This window comes from Oncorhynchus gorbuscha, linkage group LG19 (assembly GCF_021184085.1).
Source record: "Oncorhynchus gorbuscha isolate QuinsamMale2020 ecotype Even-year linkage group LG19, OgorEven_v1.0, whole genome shotgun sequence".
NCBI lineage: Eukaryota > Metazoa > Chordata > Actinopteri > Salmoniformes > Salmonidae > Oncorhynchus > Oncorhynchus gorbuscha.
In genome coordinates, this window is record NC_060191.1 from 31,682,235 (window position 1) to 31,702,329 (window position 20,095).

At 48.5% G+C, this 20,095-nt stretch overlaps 1 protein-coding gene across 7 annotated transcripts in view; it reads right to left on the reverse strand.

Annotated features, from left to right (window-relative positions):
• Positions 1-20,095, reverse strand: part of dock10 (dedicator of cytokinesis 10) — a 216,253-nt gene that overhangs the window by 76,343 nt on the left and 119,815 nt on the right. For all 7 annotated transcript variants that reach the window (XM_046316183.1, XM_046316182.1, XM_046316185.1 and 4 more), the window contains exons 5-8: positions 11,251-11,323; positions 10,525-10,650; positions 9,282-9,416; positions 8,489-8,687 (exon numbers count right to left, since the gene is read on the reverse strand). In XM_046316183.1, the coding sequence (XP_046172139.1) occupies positions 8,489-8,687; positions 9,282-9,416; positions 10,525-10,650; positions 11,251-11,323 (533 nt within the window). The remainder of the gene's footprint in view (positions 1-8,488; positions 8,688-9,281; positions 9,417-10,524; positions 10,651-11,250; positions 11,324-20,095) is intronic.

The window sequence follows — 20,095 nt, forward strand, 5'->3', positions numbered from 1 at the left end:
AGAGGGGAGTAGGGGAGCGCTTTCTCTCTCTCTCCCTCTCTCTCTCGCGGGCCTTTTCCTGGCCTCTAATGGAGCTTACTGTATGTCTTTATCCTTTCACTACTATCCCTCCATTCAGCCAGTGTAGGTCAACCTTTTATGTGGTACTGTAAAAGAGGTCCCACACAAAGAGAGGGATGGAAATAGACAGCTGTATTCTATCACAGAGAACATGAGAGAGGGGTGGGGGAGAAAGGGAGGGAGAGAGAGCGGGTGGGAGAGAGGGAGGGGGAATAGAGAAAGAGAGAAAGACAGAGAGAAAGAAAGAGAAAGCGAGAGGGTGGGAGAGAGGGGGGGGTGAAAGAGGGGGGAATAGAGAGAGAGAAAGAGGGAATGAGAGACAGCAGAACTAGTGCAGAGGCCTGAATGTGTATTAGTGCTCTGGGGTCTACTGATCTGGTCTGCTGATGCTGCTCCTCTCCTCTCATTGCATGGTTAACCAGAACAAATATGACCTGTGAAGATCATTCGGGATGGCGAAAGACAAGTATAGGGACAAAGTGGAAGAGCAACTCAGTGGGTCGGATACAAGGCATATGTGACAGGGGTTTCTAACGAGCACGGATTACAAAAACAAAGCCAGTCACGTCAGGAATACCAATGCCGCCCTACTGGATGAGCTACCTTTATCTCATGCTTCGTGAGGAGAGCTCCTGGGGACAACGAGGGCTACGTGCTTACGGTCTCCAAGAAGGACGTGTGTAAGTCATTCAAACATATTAACCCTCACAAGGCTGGAGGCCAGATGGCATCCCTAGCCGCGCCCTCAGAGAATGTGCAGACCAGCTAGCTGTTGTGTTTTCGGACATTTTCAATCTCTCTCTAGCTCAGGCCGATATCCCCACCTGATTCAAGATGTCAGCTATCAAAAAGATCCACGGACGATGCAATCGCCATTGCACTGCCATCACCCATCTGGACAAGAGGAATGTGAGGATGCTGTTGATCGACTACAGCTCGGCCTTCAATACCATAGTGCCCTCTAAGCTCACCACAAAGCTCACAGCCCTGGGACTGAACTCCTCCCTATGCAAATGGATTGGAACCGGTTCAGGGAACAGAACCGAAAACCAGAAAAGAGCAACCTTTTTTCAAGGAACAGAATCATTATTTTAAAACACGGAAACCAGTTAATAACTTTCTTTTACGTTCCAGGTATTTTTTTCCTAGTCCTCCAAAAAAAACTAAAGCGCATATGCAAAACCCTCACTCTGTCACTCAGAAACGTATTCCAGCATCTGCCTGCAAGGTGAAAATCTTTGCCATTGTGTGTGTGTTTAGGCTACCAGACCCCCCCCCCCCAAAGCATAGGCTACTATACAGATGTTAGAAGTGTGAGAGGATAGAGAGGTGTTTATTAGCTAGACAAGAATGGATTAACTTTTTCAATGCTAGTTAAGGATACTATTGGCCTAGTTATCCAAATCAAATCAAATTGTATTTGTCACGTGCCAAATACAACAGGTGTAGTCCTTACAGTTAAATGCTTACTTACAAGCCGTTAATAACCAACAATGCAGTTTTAAGAAAATACCTCAAAAAAGTAAGCAATAACAAAAACAAATAATTAAAGAGCAGCAGTAAAATAACAATATCGGGGCAATATACAGGGGGTACCGGTACAAAGTCAATGTGCAGGGGCACCGGTGTCGAGGTACATATTACCTCAATTACATGTAGGTAGTGTGGAAGGACCACCAGAGGGCAGGCTGGGCTCATGGATAGTAGCCCAACAAGGCATGGGAGACAAGGTAACCAGAGGCAATTAAGCACAGCTGACGGTACTAATGATATACTCTCCTTCCCCTATAAGAGAGAGAATGGAACCAGCAGAGAAGGGGGGGAAACTATCTCTGGAAGATGGCCACCGAGAGAGAGGAGCTATCCAGGAGGAACCACTAAGACGGTGACAATCCCGTGACTTTTTGTTGTAGTTTAAAGATAAGCCTATTGTGTTCCTGTTTCATCTGGAGAAGAAGATGTATGTTGTTCCTTGGAAGATTTTCTTTGATTATGTTGGAGTGTTTGTGTTGACCAAATGCCCTCAATAGAGAACTGTGTTCAATCAAGAAAACCTACTCCTGACTCGTTTATTCCACCTACGCGCTTTAGAGTGGCGCCCAATTACTTGGTGCACTCACATTGGTGGAGAATGCGGGCATTAGGTGGACGAGTGACACAAGGATAAGTGAGTTAATCAAGATTCTTCCAGTAGACCCGGAGGAACCATTGAAGAACCATGGATAACACCCTACTACAACAATTGATCACGGCACAGCAGACAACCATTGAACTCCTGCAACAACAGCTGAGCCGACTAGAAGAACCTAGAGTTAAGCCAAGAGCGGCTGCTCACGCCATCTTACCTCGTCTCTCCAAGAAGGATGATATTGAGGACTTCCTCATGACCTTCGAAAGGACGGCCACCTTGGAAGAGTGGCCGCCCACAGAATGGGCGAGCGCATTAGCCCCTCTTTTGACCGGGGTGGCTCAGGAAGCCTATTTTGACCTGGATTCCCGCGAAGCTGCGGACTATGGGCGACGAAAAACCGAGATCCTGTCCCGGTACCAGCTGACTGCCAGAGATAGGGCTGTAAAGTTCCCATCAATGGACCTATACAGCTGATCAACCCGTTCGTGCCCAGATCTTCGCATTAATACGACTGACGAAACAGTGGCTAGAACCTGGAAAGGGAGTAGGACATGTGATAGAGACTCTCGTAGTGGACAAGATATTGAGAGAATTACCCAGTGACTTAAAAAGGGTTGTGGGGCAAGCCAATCCGTTGTCAGCCGACGACATAGCCCAGGCGGTGGAAACATATCGGTCTACAGGGGAGTTGTTAAAAAGTGACAAGGAGGAAGGAGTCTTCCAATCCCGTGCCACGACTCACCCCGGCGCGCCTGCCACTGAAACGTCCAAGCCCCCCCCGGAGGTGGGAGAAGTCAGCCACCACACAGCAAGGTCGGTCTCCCGACCATTATGCCCCACAATGTCCTAGCAAGGATGAGCCCATGGTCACGGAGTCATCACTGCCTACCCCCACACATCCCGTTTTGAGGGGGCAGGATCAACACTGTTGGTTAGCAGAGATAGCTCCAGCCTCAGAGATTCCGGTTCGAGTCGAAGGACAAGATGTGGTAGCTATACTCGACTGGGGAAGTATGGTTACGTTAGTAGAGGAGCGGATGGTGACCTCCGCAACACTGCTACCAGACAAAGTAGCCGTATCCTGTATCCATGGAGACACCCACTATTACCCCACTGTGAATCTGCCTATTCTCACTCCAAAAGGAAGGTGTACAGTCAGGGCAGGGAAAGTGCCCCAGCCATTATTGATCGGGAGAGACTGTCCCCTATATAAGGAGCTTCGACAGATGACGTTATGCACGGGAAGAAGGGGGACAGGAAAGAAGAGAAAATCCAAGCCCGAGGTAGTACCCCTACAAGGAGACGTAGCCGCGTCCTCGTCCTCTGCAGCAGAGGAAGAAATAGCGACCCAACGTTTACGACAGACATTCCAGGAAACCACCGATGAAGACACATGTGAAGGGTTATACACAACGCAGGAAGGAAGGAGCAACCAGGCGCTAAGGGATATATTTGAAGCTCCATCCGAGGAGGGAACCTGGAAGGGATTCTCCTCGGTCACCCCTGATGGGGATGGGGAACAACCTCCACATCCCTCTACCGAGGTCGACCTGCCCCAGGAATTAAAGGGACAGTTCGGCACCTCGCAGCATAGAGATCCAGACCTAAGGGAGGCCATGAGGAAGGTGAAGGTGATCGACGGGAGGAACGTCGACGGATCAGGTGAGCCCCCTCTTCCTTACTATGCAATCAGGCGGGGTCTCTTATACTGGGTCGTACGACGAAGGGGGGAAAACCAGGAATTACTAATGGTGCCTAGACCATACAGGGATACAGTTCTACAGCCCATTCCCACATCCTAGGAGGACACCTGGCACGAGACAAGACTATTGACAGAATCATGCAGAGATTCCATTGGCATTGCAGAGATTCCAGGTATTGTAGGACGTGTGATCAATGTCAACGTACAGCCCCACGGCCACACCTACGTAACCCTTTGATTCCTCTTCCCATCATAGAGACTCCCTTTGAACGCATAGCTATGGACCTCGTAGGACCCCTCCCAAAATCCGCCAGAGGACACGAGTACATCCTAGTGGTTATAGATTACGCTACCAAGTTCCCATAGGCCATACCCCTGCGTAACATGTCGTCAAAGGGAATTGCCAAGGAGTTATTCCTGATGTTCTCTCGTGTGGGCCTCCCCAAGACGATCTTAACCGATCAAGGAACCCCGTTCATGTCCCAGTTGATGAAGGACTTGTGTCAGTTATATCAGGTTCAACAGATACGTACAAGCATATTCCACCCTCAAACAGACGGGTTGTGTGAACGCTTGAACAAAACGATTAAAAGCATGTTGAGGAGAGTGGTGTCCCGAGACGGGAAAAACTGGGACATACTTCTCCCACACTTAATGTTTGCCCTGCGAGAAGTACCCCAGGCATCCACTGGATTTTCTCCGTTTGAATTGCTCTATGGCAGACCCTGTCGAGGAATCCTCGACTTAGCCAAGGAGACCTGGGAGACCCAACCATGCCCCTTTCGATCCACAATAGAACACGTTACCCTGATGAGAGACCGCCTGTCAGCAGTGTGGCCCATAGTCAAGGAGCATATGGAGAAGGCCCAAAGGACCAAAAGGCCGGGCCTATGATAAGTCCGCGACCCCCCGTGAGTTCACCGTGGGAGAGAAAGTGATGGTGCTTGTGCCCACGGCCGAACATTGCTTGCTGGCGCAGTGGAGGGGGTCCTACGAGGTAATGAAAAGGGTCTCACCGGTCAATTACCTCATCAAGCAACCTGACAGGAGGAAGAAGGTCCAACTCTATCACATAAACCTGCTGAAGACGTACCATGGACGAGAAGAGGAGGTGGCCAAACTCTCCTACCAGAGCAGTCAAGACAGCTAGACAAGCTGATTATGAACTTCGATCGAATATTCTCTCCATTCCCAGGACAAACAGATGTCCTGTTCCACCACATCCACACTGAACCCGGCAAGAAGGTGCATATCCTCCCTTACAGGATTCCTGAGGCTCGCCGAGTCATCGCTAAGAACGAGGTGAGGGAGATGTTGAGGATGGGCGTGATCGAGCCATCGACAAGTGAGTGGTCCAGTCCCATAGTCCTGGTCCCCAAATCCGATGGTAGTATGAGACTCTGCAACGACTTTAGGGGCGTGAATGCCATCTCTACATTCGATGCTTATCCAATGCCCCGCGTGGATGAACTCTTGGAGCGCTTAGGAAAGGCCAAGTTCATCACTAGCCTGGATTTGACGAAGGGATATTGGCAAGTGCCGGTGGCTCCGGAGGATCACCCAAAGACTGCCTTCGCCACCCCAGAGGGGCTTTTCCAGTATGTGAGGATGCCCTTCGGACTGCATGGTGCCGCTGCAACTTTCCAACGCCTCATGGATGCCATTCTACGGCCCCATCAAGAGTATGCAGCGGCGTACATAGACGATGTGGTCATTCACAGCGAGGACTGGGATAGTCACCTCCTGCGATTATCTGCGGTGCTCGTGAGTTTGGAAGCCACAGGGTTGACAGCCAATCCAAATAAATGCTGCCAGAGCCTGTCCGTAGCGGAATACCTGGGGTACACCGTGGGGACTGGGAAAATACGCCCACAGGCAGAGAAGACCAGGGCAATTCGTGACTGGCCTCGACCCCGGACCAAGCGAGACGTTCGGGCCTTCTTAGGGATAACAGGATATTATCTCAGTTTTATCCCGGGATATGCAACCATTGCCAACCCCATCACAAACCTCATCAGGAAAAACCTGCCAAACCAGGTAGAGTGGAAAGACGATACGGAAGAGGCCTTTCAATTGCTAAAAGATGGCCTGTGTTCTGATCCCGTTCTACAGGCTCCGGACATCTCACAAGAGTTCATTGTGCAGGTCGACGCCTCGGATACAGGGCTCGGGCCGTACTAGCTCAGGGTAAAGGTGAAGCAGAGAAGCCGATTCTCTTCATTAGTAGGAAGCTCAGCGATCGGGAACAGAGGTATGCGACCGTAGAAAAAGAGGCCTTAGCCATCAAGTGGGCCCTCAATTATCTCCGGTACTACCTACTGGGTCGGAGGTTTGCATTAGTTACTGACCATGCGCCCCTCACGTGGATGGCCCGTAAGAAAAACAATAACAACAGAATAGCCAGATGGTTTTTGTCTTTACAACAGTTCTCTTTCCATGTCATCCACAGGGCCGGATCGAGGAACGGGAATGCAGGCGCGCTGTCCCGACGCGACCAAGACGGTGCGTCTAGCGCCCGACCCTCCGGGTCGGTCCTGGGGGGGGGAAGGTATGTGGAAGGACCACCAGAGGGCAGGCTGGGCTCATGGATAGTAGCCCAACAAGGCATGGGAGACAAGGTAACCAGAGGCAATTAAGCACAGCTGACGGTACTAATGACATACTCTCCTTCCCCTATAAGAGAGAGAATGGAACCAGCAGAGAAGGGGGGGGGGGGGGGGAACTATCTCTGGAAGATGGCCACCGAGAGAGAGGAGCTATCCAGGAGGAACCACTAAGACGGTGACAATCCCGTGACTTTTTGTTGTAGTTTAAAGATAAAAGAAAACCTACTCCTGACTCGTTTATTCCACCTTCCCACTTTAGAGTGGCGCCCAATTACTTGGTCCGCTCACAGTAGAGTTATTAAATTGACTATGCATAGATCATAACAGAGAGTAGCAGCAGCATAGAAGAGGAGGTGGGGGTCACCCCCCCCTTTAAGATTTAGATGCACTATTGTAAAGTGACTGTTCCACTGGATGTCATAAGGTGAATGCACCAATTTGTAAGTCGCTCTGGATAAGAGCGTCTGCTAAATGACTTAAATGTAATGTAAATGTAAATAGTCTGTGTACCCATTTGATTAGATGTTCAGGAGTCTTATGGCTTTGGGGTAGAAGCTGTTTAGAAGCCTCTTGGACCTAGACTTGGCGCTCCGGTACCGCTTGCCGTGCGGTAGCAGAGAGAATAGTCTATGACTAGGGCCATCCTCTGACACCACCTGGTATAGTGGTCCTGGATGGCAGGAAACTTGGCCCCGGTGATGTACTGGGCCGTACAGTTATCATGTTTATCGTTGGAAGTATTAACTACAAAAAGGTCAAATGGGATTTTAATTCTGATACCGCTCTACACACACACAAGCTTGTTAGATTGATAGCTAGCACAAGGTTGTTAGCTAGCACAAGGTTGTTAGCTAGCTCAAGTTTGTTAGCTAGCTCAAGGTTGTTAGCTAGCAAGCTCAAAAGACATTCGAAGTTCCTTCATAGAAGCCACTCCTCCTAGGTATAATTCTGTGGACCTAATTCAGGTAATGAATGTCATAACAAGATGCCTAGGGCTTGAAACCTGCTCCTCAACTGTCTCTCGCTCTCTCCCCACCCGTAAAATTTCAGTTACATCTTGCGCCATAGGCTACACTTGTCTGTCCGTCACCACGTGTAAACAACTAGCTTGCCTGCTCTATCCGTACTGATTGGCGAAGTAATTTCATGAGCTAAATGTAAAAAAAAACCTGTAGATTTCACAATAAAAGGAACAGAAAGAAATGATATAAACCGTTCCTTTTTTGTGGGTTGAAACAGTTTCAGAGCTTTATTTTTCTGGTCGGAACAGTGGAAAGGAACAGAAAAAAAAGTGTGATTCTGTTCAGAACGAAACAATTTGACAATAATTTTGTTGATGTTATTTCATTGTTATGGTTCTGTAATCAACCCTAGGGTTCTGGTAGCCTGGTCCCAGGTCTGTTTGTGCTGTCTAGCCAACTCCTATGGTTGTTGTCATGCCGAATACATAAGATGTTGGCTAGATGGCACACACAGATCTGGAACCAGGCTAGGGTTCTGGTGGGCACATTTGAATCGCTATTCTAAGCTCTTCTACTCTTTCCTGTCCCGCTCTGGGGCCATGAGGCTTAGGTGTCAGGATCTAAGTTAAGACTCAGCATTTGCTGCTCCCATAAGTTATTTATAAGGAAACTCAGTGATACTACATTAAAAATTCCTTTTGGGAGAACATCTTCATTAAGATGTTGTTATTTTCAAGTCTTGCTTTAGGGCCACATTCGCATGCGTGTGTCTCCCCTGATCATCAGGTTCATGTTCAGTAGGCACACAAAAGAAAAAAAAACTATTCAAAATGCAGTGAGGTACTATCTGGGCTTGTCCAACAAGACACTGTGTCCTAATGTACAGGAACCATTTCCGGAGTAGGTGTATGATGAAGTTGCCTCTAGACACTGATCTTGGGTGAGTTTAGCCTTTTCCCCACTAATGGTTAGGATTGGGGGAGGGGAAGCTGATCCTGAATCTGTACAAAAGGTCCAGAGTGCTCACCCTGCCGTGTGTCGGTAAGGTCTACACTCTTGCGGTCCAGCTGCGTCAGCGGGGCGGGCCCGTCGTGGGGACTGATCTGGAGGATCCGGGTCAAGGTACTGATCCACTCCTCCATGTCCTGCTCACTCTCCGCTGCCAGCACGAAGTACGTCACCTCGTTCATCTTCAGCTCAAAGGCGTGCTTCCTCAGACGGTTGTTCTAGAGGGGGTGTTTTCGTTAGTGTTAGTTTGCACAGAACTCTGAGACGAGTCAGTAAATTTGTGAATTTTGTGCATTTGAGTAGTGCAGTAGTGAACGGTTTGCGTCTGTGAAATCTCCTATCGTATCGTACCATATCGTATCTTGGCAAAGGAGAAATGCTCACTAACAGTGATGTAAACAAATTTGTGCACAACATTTGAGAGAAATAAGCTTTTTGTGCTGGGATTTTTTATTTCAGCTCATGAAAACAACTCTTTAAATGTTGTGTTTATATTTTTGCTCAGTGTATTTCCTCTCAAGAGTCTTAGCCAGGGAAAGTTTCAACACATCCGAGCTCCTCAATCGGATAGTCTATAGGGAACTGGTTTTGATGTGTGCCAGTGGCATTTTACTGCTGTACATCAGCAAGTGTGTTTATCTATATGTGTGGTGTGTGTATGTGTGTGTGAGAGTGTGCGTGTGTATTTGTGCATGCGCACATGTGTGTGTGTGTGTGTGTGTGTATGCCCGAAAGCATGTGTCTATGCGCAGGCATGCTTGAGTGTAAAACAAATTTCACAGTACATTGGTACTCCATCATCCTTTACTCACCTGAACCACACCGGTACACGAGTCCAGGAAGATGCAGCCCTTGGGCTCTTTGGAGATCTTCTCATCTTTGTAAAAGTTCATGATGTAGGAGTTATCAGTCAGCTGCGTCAGCTGGAAGTACCTCCTCTTGAACGACTACAGGGACATCAAAATAAAAATACAACCCCATCAAAATTAAAATGCAGGCAATAAAGACATAATCACCCTAACCCAGACAATAACACCCTTCGTTCATCACTGAACGTGTCACTACACTACGTGATGGCACCCTATTCCCTATAAATTGCACTACTTTTGACCTGGGCCCTATGGGTAGGGCTCTGTATAAAGGTAAGTACTAGTGCACTATATAGGGGGAAAAGTAGTGCAAAAGCAGTACACTACATAGGGAAAAGGATGTAATTTGGGACGCGGCCCTGACTATGTGACCTGTGTGACAGCAAATTGGTAGCGGCCTGGGCCAGTGGTGCTCTACATTAGCACAAGGTCTCCTTAGAAGAGACAGGCCATAACTTAGAGAGCCAGGACCCTACAGGGCCAGTTTGACTAATAGTCTGCATTGTTAGAAGACAGGATGGGAGGGAAAGGCTGGGAGGGAGACCAGGAAAAGAGTGAGATGTTAGAGAGAAGACAGAGAGTCAAGAAATGTGTGTGTGAGAGAGAGAAGTAAGGAATGTAGTAGGAAAAAGTACTATGACGCAAGGTAAACAAATATTGTGGAGAGAGGGTAAGAAACGTAAAAAAGGAATACAGACATCAGAAAGAGAGTGAGTGAGAGAGAGAGAGAGGTAGAGAGAGGAAAACAGGAATTAAAGAGAGAGCGCGAGAGACAGACCCAAAGAATTTGAAAACAAATCAAATTTTTAAAATACCAGTGTGCCATCACAGCAGCAAGTTGTGTGACCTGTTTCTACAAGAAAAGGGCAACCAGTGAAGAACAAACACCACTGTAAATACATATTTATGTTTATTCATTTTCCCTTTTGCACTTTAACTTTTTGCACACCGTTATAACACTGTACATAGCCATAATATGACATTTGAAATGTCTCTATTCCTCTGAAACATTTGTTAGTGTAATGTTTACTGTTCATTTTTTATTGTTTATTTCACATTTGTTCATTATCTATTTCACTTGCTTTGGCAATGTAAACATATGTTTCCTTTGCCATAAAGCCCTTGGAATTGGAGAGAGAGAGAAAGAGCAGGGGATTGTGGGGGAGTCTGTGGCACACTTCCTCACCCGAACAGTGATGCTGTTGTTGACATTGCTATTGAAGTTCCCTTTATAGAGCCACCCCGATCGGAACACACCAATCCCTCCTCCTCCGCCTCCCCCTCCTTTAGAAGAGGACAAAGACGTTGTGTCCTGCAAAAACCAAAACGGGCATCTTTAAATCAGGCTCGATGGGTACGTCCCAAATGGCAACCTATTCCCTCTAAAATGCACTACATTTAGGGAATCTAACTTTACAGGGCTATGCTCAGAAGTAGTGCACTACAAAGGAAATAGAGTTCCATTTGGAACCTACCCATGTCTCAATAACCAAGGTCTAAATATGTCTGCCATTGAGATACAATATGATACTTTGTTCCGTTTCATTCTATGATGCCTAATTTGTCATGAACATACACCTGCTGTAACAGAGCCGAGACCTGGAGGAGCCTTAGAGGATATCGTTTTTGGAGAGTCATTGATTCTTTCTCAGATGAACTCAATTGAATTAAGCTTGTACTCAATGGCCCCTCGACCAAAAACAACAGAGTAGAAATATGTGAGCAGATGTGCATTATGACAGTTTAACAGTAGGGCTAATCAATGGCCTCTGACTAGTCATCATACTCATGCTACGTCCCAAAGGGCACCCTATTCCCTATACAGTGCACTACTATTGACCAGAGCCATATGGGCCCTGGTCAAAAGTAGTGCACTTTAAAGGGAATTTAGAATCCATGAAACAGGCCTGACCTCATCCTTGTCCACGTCCTCATGGTCAATCTCAAAGGAGTGGGAGGGCAACTTCTCCGCCTTGTACAGCTTCCTGTGAAGGAGAGAGAGATTTGATATGTTTTTTTTATGTTTGCTTTGGCAGTGTACGTGATTAACACTTTCTGTTATGTCTTGTGGGCTTCATAACCTCATCTTTATAACAATTCAATAATGACAAAACGGGGAACAGTTCCAGTGGTATAAAGTAAGTAAGTAAAAACACAAGTCATTTTTTGGGTCTCTTCTTTATTTTACCATTTATATTTGACTACTTTTACTCCACTACATTCCTAAAGAAAGTATGTACTTTTTACTCCCATACATATTCCTTGACACCCAAAAGTACTAGCTACATTTCGATTGCTCAGGCAGGACAGCAATATCATTCAATTCACGCACCTATCAATATAACACGTTGACATCCCCACTGCCTCTGATCTGGCGGATTCACTAAACACAAATACTCTTTGTAAATTCTGTCTGAGTGTTGAAGTGTGCCCCTGGTTGTCCGCAGACACAAGATTATAAGGAATTTGATGTATTTACTTTTACTCAAGTACATTTTCCACCACATTACTTAAGTACATTTAGAACCAAATACTTATATTCAAGTAGTATTTTACTCATTGACTTTCACTTTTAATTAAGTCATTTTCTATTGAAGTATCTTTACTTTTACTAAAGTATGACAATTAAGTACTTTTTCCACCACTGATCAGTTCAACCATTTATCTGAACGTGCTCATCTACAACATTCAACACCCATGATCCTTTGCGCATACAACTAAGGTAAGTACGGCAGTACGGAAGGTACAACCTTTATAAACAACATCTTCTTCCCTCTTACATGAATTGTCCCCATTATGAAGTCCTCTGCAGTCTGGACCCACTCCAATTTTAATACCGCCCCAACAGATCCACAGATGATGCAGTCTCTATTGCACTCCACACTGCCCTTTCCCACCTGGACAAAAATAACACCTATGTGAGAATGCTATTCATTGACTACAGCTCAGCGTTCAACACCATAGTGCCCTCAAAGCTCAACAATAAGCTAAGGACCCTGGGACTAAACACCTCCCTCTGCAACTGGATCCTGGACTTCCTGACAGGCCGCCCCCAGGTGGTAAGGGTAGGTAACAACACATCTGCCACACTGATCCTCAACACAGGGGGCCCTCAGGGGTGAGTGCTCAGCCCCCTCCTGTACTCCCTGTTCACTCATGACTGCACGGCCAGGCACGACTCCAATACCATCATTAAATTTGCCGATGACACAACAGTAGTAGGCCTGATCACCGACAACAACGAGACAGCCTATAGGGAGGAGGTCAGAGACCTGGCCGTGTGGTGCCAGGACAACAACCTCTCCCTCAACGTGATCAAGACAAAGGAGATGATTGTGGACTACAGGAAAAAGAGGACAGAGCACGCCCCCATTCTCAACAACGGGGCTGCAATGGAGCAGGTTGAGAGCTTCGAGTTCCTTAGTGTCCACTTCGCCAACAAACTAACATGGTCCAAGCACAACATGACAGTAGTGATGCGGGCACTACAAAACCTAATCCTCCTCAGGAGACTGAAAAGATTTGTCATGGGTCCTCAGATCCTCAAAAGGTTCTACAGCTGTACCATACCTGTCATGTTTTGTCTTATATTGTCTTGTCATTTTGCTTTCCCTTCTGTTCGTTTTCCCCCTGCTGGTCTTATTAGGTTCGTTTCCTTTTTTCTCTCTCCCTCCCTCTCTCTCTTCTCTCTATCGTTCCGTTCCTGCTCCCAGCTGTTCCTATTCCCCTACTCAATCATCTAGTCTTTTCACACCTGTTCCGTATCTTGCCCTCTGATTAGAGTCCCTATTTCTCCCCTTGTTTTCCGTTTCTGTCCTGTCGGATCCTTGTATATTGTTCGCCGTGCTGTGTCTTTGTCTCGCCCTGTCGTGTCTTGTTTCCCTCAGATGCTGCGTGTGAGCAGGTGTCTGAGTCTGCTACGGTCGGTGCCTTCCCGAGGCAACCTACAGTTAATGGTCGAGTCTCCAGTCTGTCCTCGTCACTACGAGTGGAATTAAGTTTTTTATGTTTTGTTTTCTGCTCTGATTGTCCAGGAGTATTGCCTATTTCCTTTACTGGAATAAAGACTCTGTTTTCGCCAAGTCGCTTTTGGGTCCTCATTCACCTGCATAACAGAAGGATCCGACCAAGAATGGACCCAGCGACTACAGATTCTCGTAACACTGCCGTCGAGATCCAAGGAGCCATGCTCGGCAGACACGAGCAGGAATTGTCTGCTGCTCGTCATGCCGTTGAGAACCTGGCCGCTCAGGTTTCCGACCTCTCTGGACAGTTCCAGAGTCTTCGTCTCGTGCCACCTGCTACTTCCTGGTCTGCCGAGCCTCCGGAACCTAGGGTTAATAACCCACCTTGTTACTCCGGGCAGCCCACGGAGTGCCGCTCCTTTCTCACCCAGTGTGATATTGTGTTCTCTCTCCAACCCAACACATACTCTAGAGAGAGAGCTCGGGTTGCTTACGTCATATCACTCCTTACTGGCCGGGCTCGAGAGTGGGGCACAGCTATCTGGGAGGCAAGGGCTGATTGTTCTAACAATTACCTGAACTTTAAAGAGGAGATGATTCGGGTTTTTGATCGTTCAGTTTTTGGTAGGGAGGCTTCTAGGGCCCTGGCTTCCCTATGTCAAGGTGATCGATCCATAACGGATTACTCTATAGAGTTTCGCACTCTTGCTGCCTCTAGTGACTGGAACGAGCCGGCGCTGCTCGCTCGTTTTCTGGAGGGACTCCACGCAGAGGTTAAAGATGAGATTCTCTCCCGGGAGGTTCCTTCCAGTGTGGACTCTTTGATTGCACTCGCTATCCGCATAGAACGACGGGTAGATCTTCGTCACCAAGCTCGTGGAAGAGAGCTCGCGTTAACGGTGTTTCCCTCTCCGCATCGCAACCATCTCCCTCCTCTGGCTCAGAGACTGAGCCCATGCAGCTGGGAGGTATTCGCATCTCGACTAAGGAGAGTGAACGGAGGATCACCAACCGCCTGTGCCTCTATTGCGGACTTGCTGGACATTTTGTCAATTCATGTCCAGTAAAAGCCAGAGCTCATCAGTAAGCGGAGGGCTACTGGTGAGCGCTACTACTCAGGTCTCTCCATCAAGATCCTGTACTACTATGTCGGTCCATCTACGCTGGACCGGTTCGGGTGCTACATGCAGTGCCTTGATAGACTCTGGGGCTGAGGGTTGTTTTATGGACGAAGCATGGGCTCGGAAACATGACATTCCTCTCAGACAGTTAGGGAAGCCTACGCCCATGTTCGCCTTAGATGGTAGTCATCTCCCCAGTATCAGATATGAGACACTACCTTTAACCCTCACAGTATCTGGTAACCACAGTGAGACTATTTCCTTTTTGAATTTTCGTTCACCTTTTACACCTGTTGTTTTGGGTCATCCCTGGCTAGTATGTCATAATCCTTCTATTAATTGGTCTAGTAATTCTATCCTATCCTGGAACGTTTCTTGTCATGTGGATTGTTTAATGTCTGCTATCCCTCCCGTTTCTTCTGTCCCCACTTCTCAGGAGGAACCTGGCGATTTGACAGGAGTGCCGGAGGAATATCATGATCTGCGCACGGTCTTCAGTCGGTCCAGAGCCAACTCCCTTCCTCCTCACCGGTCGTATGATTGTAGTATTGATCTCCTTCCGGGGACCACTCCTCCTCGGGGTAGACTATACTCTCTGTCGGCTCCCGAACGTAAGGCTCTCGAGGATTATTTGTCTGTGTCTCTTGACGCCGGCACCGTAGTGCCTTCTTCCTCCCCTGCCGGGGCGGGGTTTTTTTTTGTTAAGAAGAAGGACGGTACTCTGCGCCCCTGCGTGGATTATCGAGGGCTGAATGACATAACGGTTAAGAATCGTTATCCGCTTCCCCTTATGTCATCAGCCTTCGAGATTCTGCAGGGAGCCAGGTTCTTTACTAAGTTGGACCTTCGTAACGCTTACCATCTCGTGCGCATCAGAGAGGGGGACGAGTGGAAAACGGCGTTTAACACTCCGTTAGGGCATTTTGAGTACCGGGTTCTGCCGTTTGGTCTCGCTAATGCGCCAGCTGTTTTTCAGGCATTAGTTAATGATGTTCTGAGAGACTGTCATGTTTGTCATTTATTATCATGTCTTGTCCCTGTGCTCCCCATTCTATTCGTTTCCCTCTGCTGGTCTTATTTGGTTCTTTCCCTCTTTCTATCCCTCTCTCTCCCCCTCCCTCTCTCACTCTCTCGCTCTCTCTTCTCTCTATCGTTCCGTTCCTGCTCCCAGCTGTTCCTATTCCCCTAATCATCATTTAGTCTTCCCACACCTGTTCCCGATCCTTTCTCCTGATTAGAGTCCCTATTTCTTCCTTTGTGTTCCGTTCCTGTCCTGTCGGTTCCTTGTTTAGAATTCACCGTGCTGTGATTGTGTATCGCCCTGTCCTGTCGTGTTTTTGCCTTCATCAGATGCTGCGTGTGAGCAGGTGTCTCTGTCAGCTACGGCCTGCGCCTACCCAGCGACCTGCAGTCTGTGGCCGCTTCTCCTGTTATTCCCCTCTACAGACTAGAGGATTTCTGTTATTCCCTGTTTGGACATTTCCTGTTAAGGATTCAGGATTTGTCGTTTTCTGTTTGGACTTGAATAAACTCTGTTTCTGTTAAGTCGCTTTTGGGTCCTCTTTCACCTGCATGACAGAAGGAACCGACCAAGGAATGGACCCAGCGACTTCAGACGCTCGTTACACTGCCGTCGAGATCCAAGGAGCCATGCTCGGCAGACACGAGCAGGAATTGTCTGCTGCTCGCCATGCCGTGGAGAACCTGGCCGCTCAGGTTTCCGACCTCTCTGGACAGTTCCAGAGTCTACGTCTCGTGCCACCTGTTACTTCCTGGCCTGCCGAGCCTCCAGAACCTAGGGTTAATAACCCACCTTGCTACTCCGGGCAGCCCACTGAGTGCCGCTCCTTTCTCACGCAGTGTGAGATTGTGTTCTCTCTCCAACCCAACACATACTCTAGAGAGAGAGCTCGGGTTGCTTACGTCATTTCACTCCTTACTGGCCGGGCTCGAGAATGGGGCACAGCTATCTGGGAGGCAAGGGCTGATTGCTCTAACAAGTTCCAGAACTTTAAAGAGGAGATGATTCGGGTTTTCGACCGTTCAGTTTTTGGTGGGGAGGCTTCTAGGGCCCTGGCTTCCTTATGCCAAGGTGAACGGTCCATAACGGATTATTCTATTGAGTTTCGCACTCTTGCTGCCTCTAGTGAGTGGAATGAGCCGGCGCTGCTCGCTCGTTTTCTGGAGGGACTCCACGCAGTGGTTAAGGATGAGATTCTCTCCCGGGAGGTTCCTTCAGATGTGGACTCTTTGATTGCTCTCGCCATCCGCATAGAACGACGGGTAGATCTTCGTCACCGGGCTCGTGGAAGAGAGCTCGCATCAACGGTGTTTCCCTGCTCCGCATCGCAACCATCTCCCTCCTCTGGCTTTGAGACTGAGCCCATGCAGCTGGGAGGGATTCGCATCTCGACTAAGGAGAGGGAACGGAGGATCACCAACCGCCTGTGCCTCTATTGCGGAGTAGCTGGACATTTTGTTAATTCATGTCCAGTAAAAGCCAGAGCTCATCTGTAAGCGGAGGGCTACAGGTGAGCGCAACTACTCAAGTCTCTCCATCAAAATCCTGTACTACTTTGTCGGTCCATCTACGCTGGACCGGTTCGGGTGCTACATGTAGTGCCTTGATAGACTCTGGGGCTGAGGGTTGTTTCATGGACGAAGCATGGGTTCGGAAACATGACATTCCTTTCAGAGAGTTAGAGAAGCCTACGCCCATGTTCGCCTTAGATGGTAGTCATCTTCCCAGTATCAGATTTGAGACACTACCTTTAACCCTCACAGTATCTGGTAACCACAGTGAGACTATTTCTTTTTTGATTTTCCGTTCACCGTTTACACCTGTTGTTTTGGGTCATCCCTGGCTAGTATGTCATAATCCTTCTATTAATTGGTCTAGTAATTCTATCCTATCCTGGAACGTTTCTTGTCATGTGAAGTGTTTAATGTCTGCCATCCCTCCCGTTTCTTCTGTCCCTACTTCTCAGGAGGAACCTGGCGATTTGACAGGAGTGCCGGAGGAATATCATGATCTGCGCACGGTCTTCAGTCGGTCCCGAGCCAACTCCCTTCCTCCTCACCGGTCGTATGATTGTAGTATTGATCTCCTTCCGGGGACCACTCCTCCTCGAGGTAGACTATACTCTCTGTCGGCTCCCGAACGTAAGGCTCTCGAGGATTATTTGTCTGTGTCTCTTGACGCCGGTACCATAGTGCCTTCTTCCTCTCCGGCCGGGGCGGGGTTCTTTTTTGTTAAGAAGAAGGACGGTACTCTGCGCCCCTGCGTGGATTATCGAGGGCTGAATGACATAACGGTTAAGAATCGTTATCCGCTTCCCCTTATGTCATCAGCCTTCGAGATTCTGCAGGGAGCCAGGTGCTTTACTAAGTTGGACCTTCGTAACGCTTACCATCTCGTGCGCATCAGAGAGGGGGACGAGTGGAAAACGGCGTTTAACACTCCGTTAGGGCATTTTGAGTACCGGGTTCTGCCGTTCGGTCTCGCCAATGCGCCAGCTGTTTTTCAGGCATTAGTTAATGATGTTCTGAGAGACATGCTGAACATCTTTGTTTTTGTCTATCTTGACGATATCCTGATTTTTTCTCCGTCACTCGAGATTCATGTTCAGCACGTTCGACGTGTTCTACAGCGCCTTTTAGAGAATTGTCTCTACGTAAAGGCTGAGAAGTGCTCTTTTCATGTCTCCTCCGTTACTTTTCTCGGTTCCGTTATTTCCGCTGAAGGCATTCAGATGGATTCCGCTAAGGTCCAAGCTGTCAGTGATTGGCCCGTTCCAAGGTCACGTGTCGAGTTGCAGCGCTTTTTAGGTTTCGCTAATTTCTATCGGCGTTTCATTCGTAATTTCGGTCAAGTTGCTGCCCCTCTCACAGCTCTTACTTCTGTCAAGACGTGTTTTAAGTGGTCCGGTTCCGCCCAGGGAGCTTTTGATCTTCTAAAAGAACGTTTTACGTCCGCTCCTATCCTCGTTACTCCTGACGTCACTAGACAATTCATTGTCGAGGTTGACGCTTCAGAGGTAGGCGTGGGAGCCATTCTATCCCAGCGCTTCCAGTCTGACGATAAGGTTCATCCTTGCGCTTATTTTTCTCATCGCCTGTCGCCATCTGAGCGCAACTATGATGTGGGTAACCGTGAACTGCTCGCCATCCGCTTAGCCCTAGGCGAATGGCGACAGTGGTTGGAGGGGGCGACCGTTCCTTTTGTCGTTTGGACAGACCATAAGAACCTTGAGTACATCCGTTCTGCCAAACGACTTAATGCCCGTCAAGCTCGTTGGGCGTTGTTTTTCGCTCGTTTCGAGTTTGTGATTTCTTACCGTCCGGGTAGCAAGAACACCAAGCCTGATGCCTTATCCCGTCTGTTTAGTTCTTCTGTGGCTTCTACTGATCCCGAGGGGATTCTTCCTTATGGGCGTGTTGTCGGGTTAACAGTCTGGGGAATTGAAAGACAGGTTAAGCAAGCACTCACGCACACTGCGTCGCCGCGCGCTTGTCCTAGTAACCTCCTTTTCGTTCCTGTTTCCACTCGTCTGGCTGTTCTTCAGTGGGCTCACTCTGCCAAGTTAGCTGGTCATCCCGGTGTTCGAGGCACTCTTGCGTCTATTCGCCAGCGCTTTTGGTGGCCGACTCAGGAGCGTGACACGCGCCGTTTCGTGGCTGCTTGTTCGGACTGCGCGCAGACTAAGTCGGGTAACTCTCCTCCTGCCGGTCGTCTCAGACCGCTCCCCATTCCTTCTCGACCATGGTCTCACATCGCCTTAGACTTCATTACCGGTCTGCCTTTGTCTGCGGGGAAGACTGTGATTCTTACGGTTGTCGATAGGTTCTCTAAGGCGGCACATTTCATTCCCCTCGCTAAACTTCCTTCCGCTAAGGAGACGGCACAAATCATTATTGAGAATGTATTCAGAATTCATGGCCTCCCGTTAGACGCCGTTTCAGACAGAGGCCCGCAATTCACGTCACAGTTTTGGAGGGAGTTCTGTCGTTTGATTGGTGCGTCCGTCAGTCTCTCTTCCGGGTTTCATCCCCAGTCTAACGGTCAAGCAGAGAGGGCCAATCAGACGATTGGTCGCATACTACGCAGCCTTTCTTTCAGAAACCCTGCGTCTTGGGCAGAACAGCTCCCCTGGGCAGAATACGCTCACAATTCGCTTCCTTCGTCTGCTACCGGGTTATCTCCGTTTCAGAGTAGTCTGGGTTACCAGCCTCCTCTGTTCTCATCCCAGCTTGCCGAGTCCAGCGTTCCCTCCGCTCAAGCGTTTGTCCAACGTTGTGAGCGCACCTGGAGGAGGGTGAGGTCTGCACTTTGCCGTTACAGGGCACAGACGGTGAGAGCCGCCAATAAACGCAGGATTAAGAGTCCAAGGTATTGTTGCGGCCAGAGAGTGTGGCTTTCCACTCGCAACCTTCCTCTTACGACAGCTTCTCGTAAGTTGACTCCGCGGTTCATTGGTCCGTTCCGTGTCTCCCAGGTCGTCAATCCTGTCGCTGTGCGACTGCTTCTTCCGCGACATCTTCGTCGCGTCCATCCTGTCTTCCATGTCTCCTGTGTTAAGCCCTTTCTTCGCACCCCCGTTCGTCTTCCCTCCCCCCTCCCGTCCTTGTCGAGAGCGCACCTATTTACAAGGTACATAAGATCATGGACATG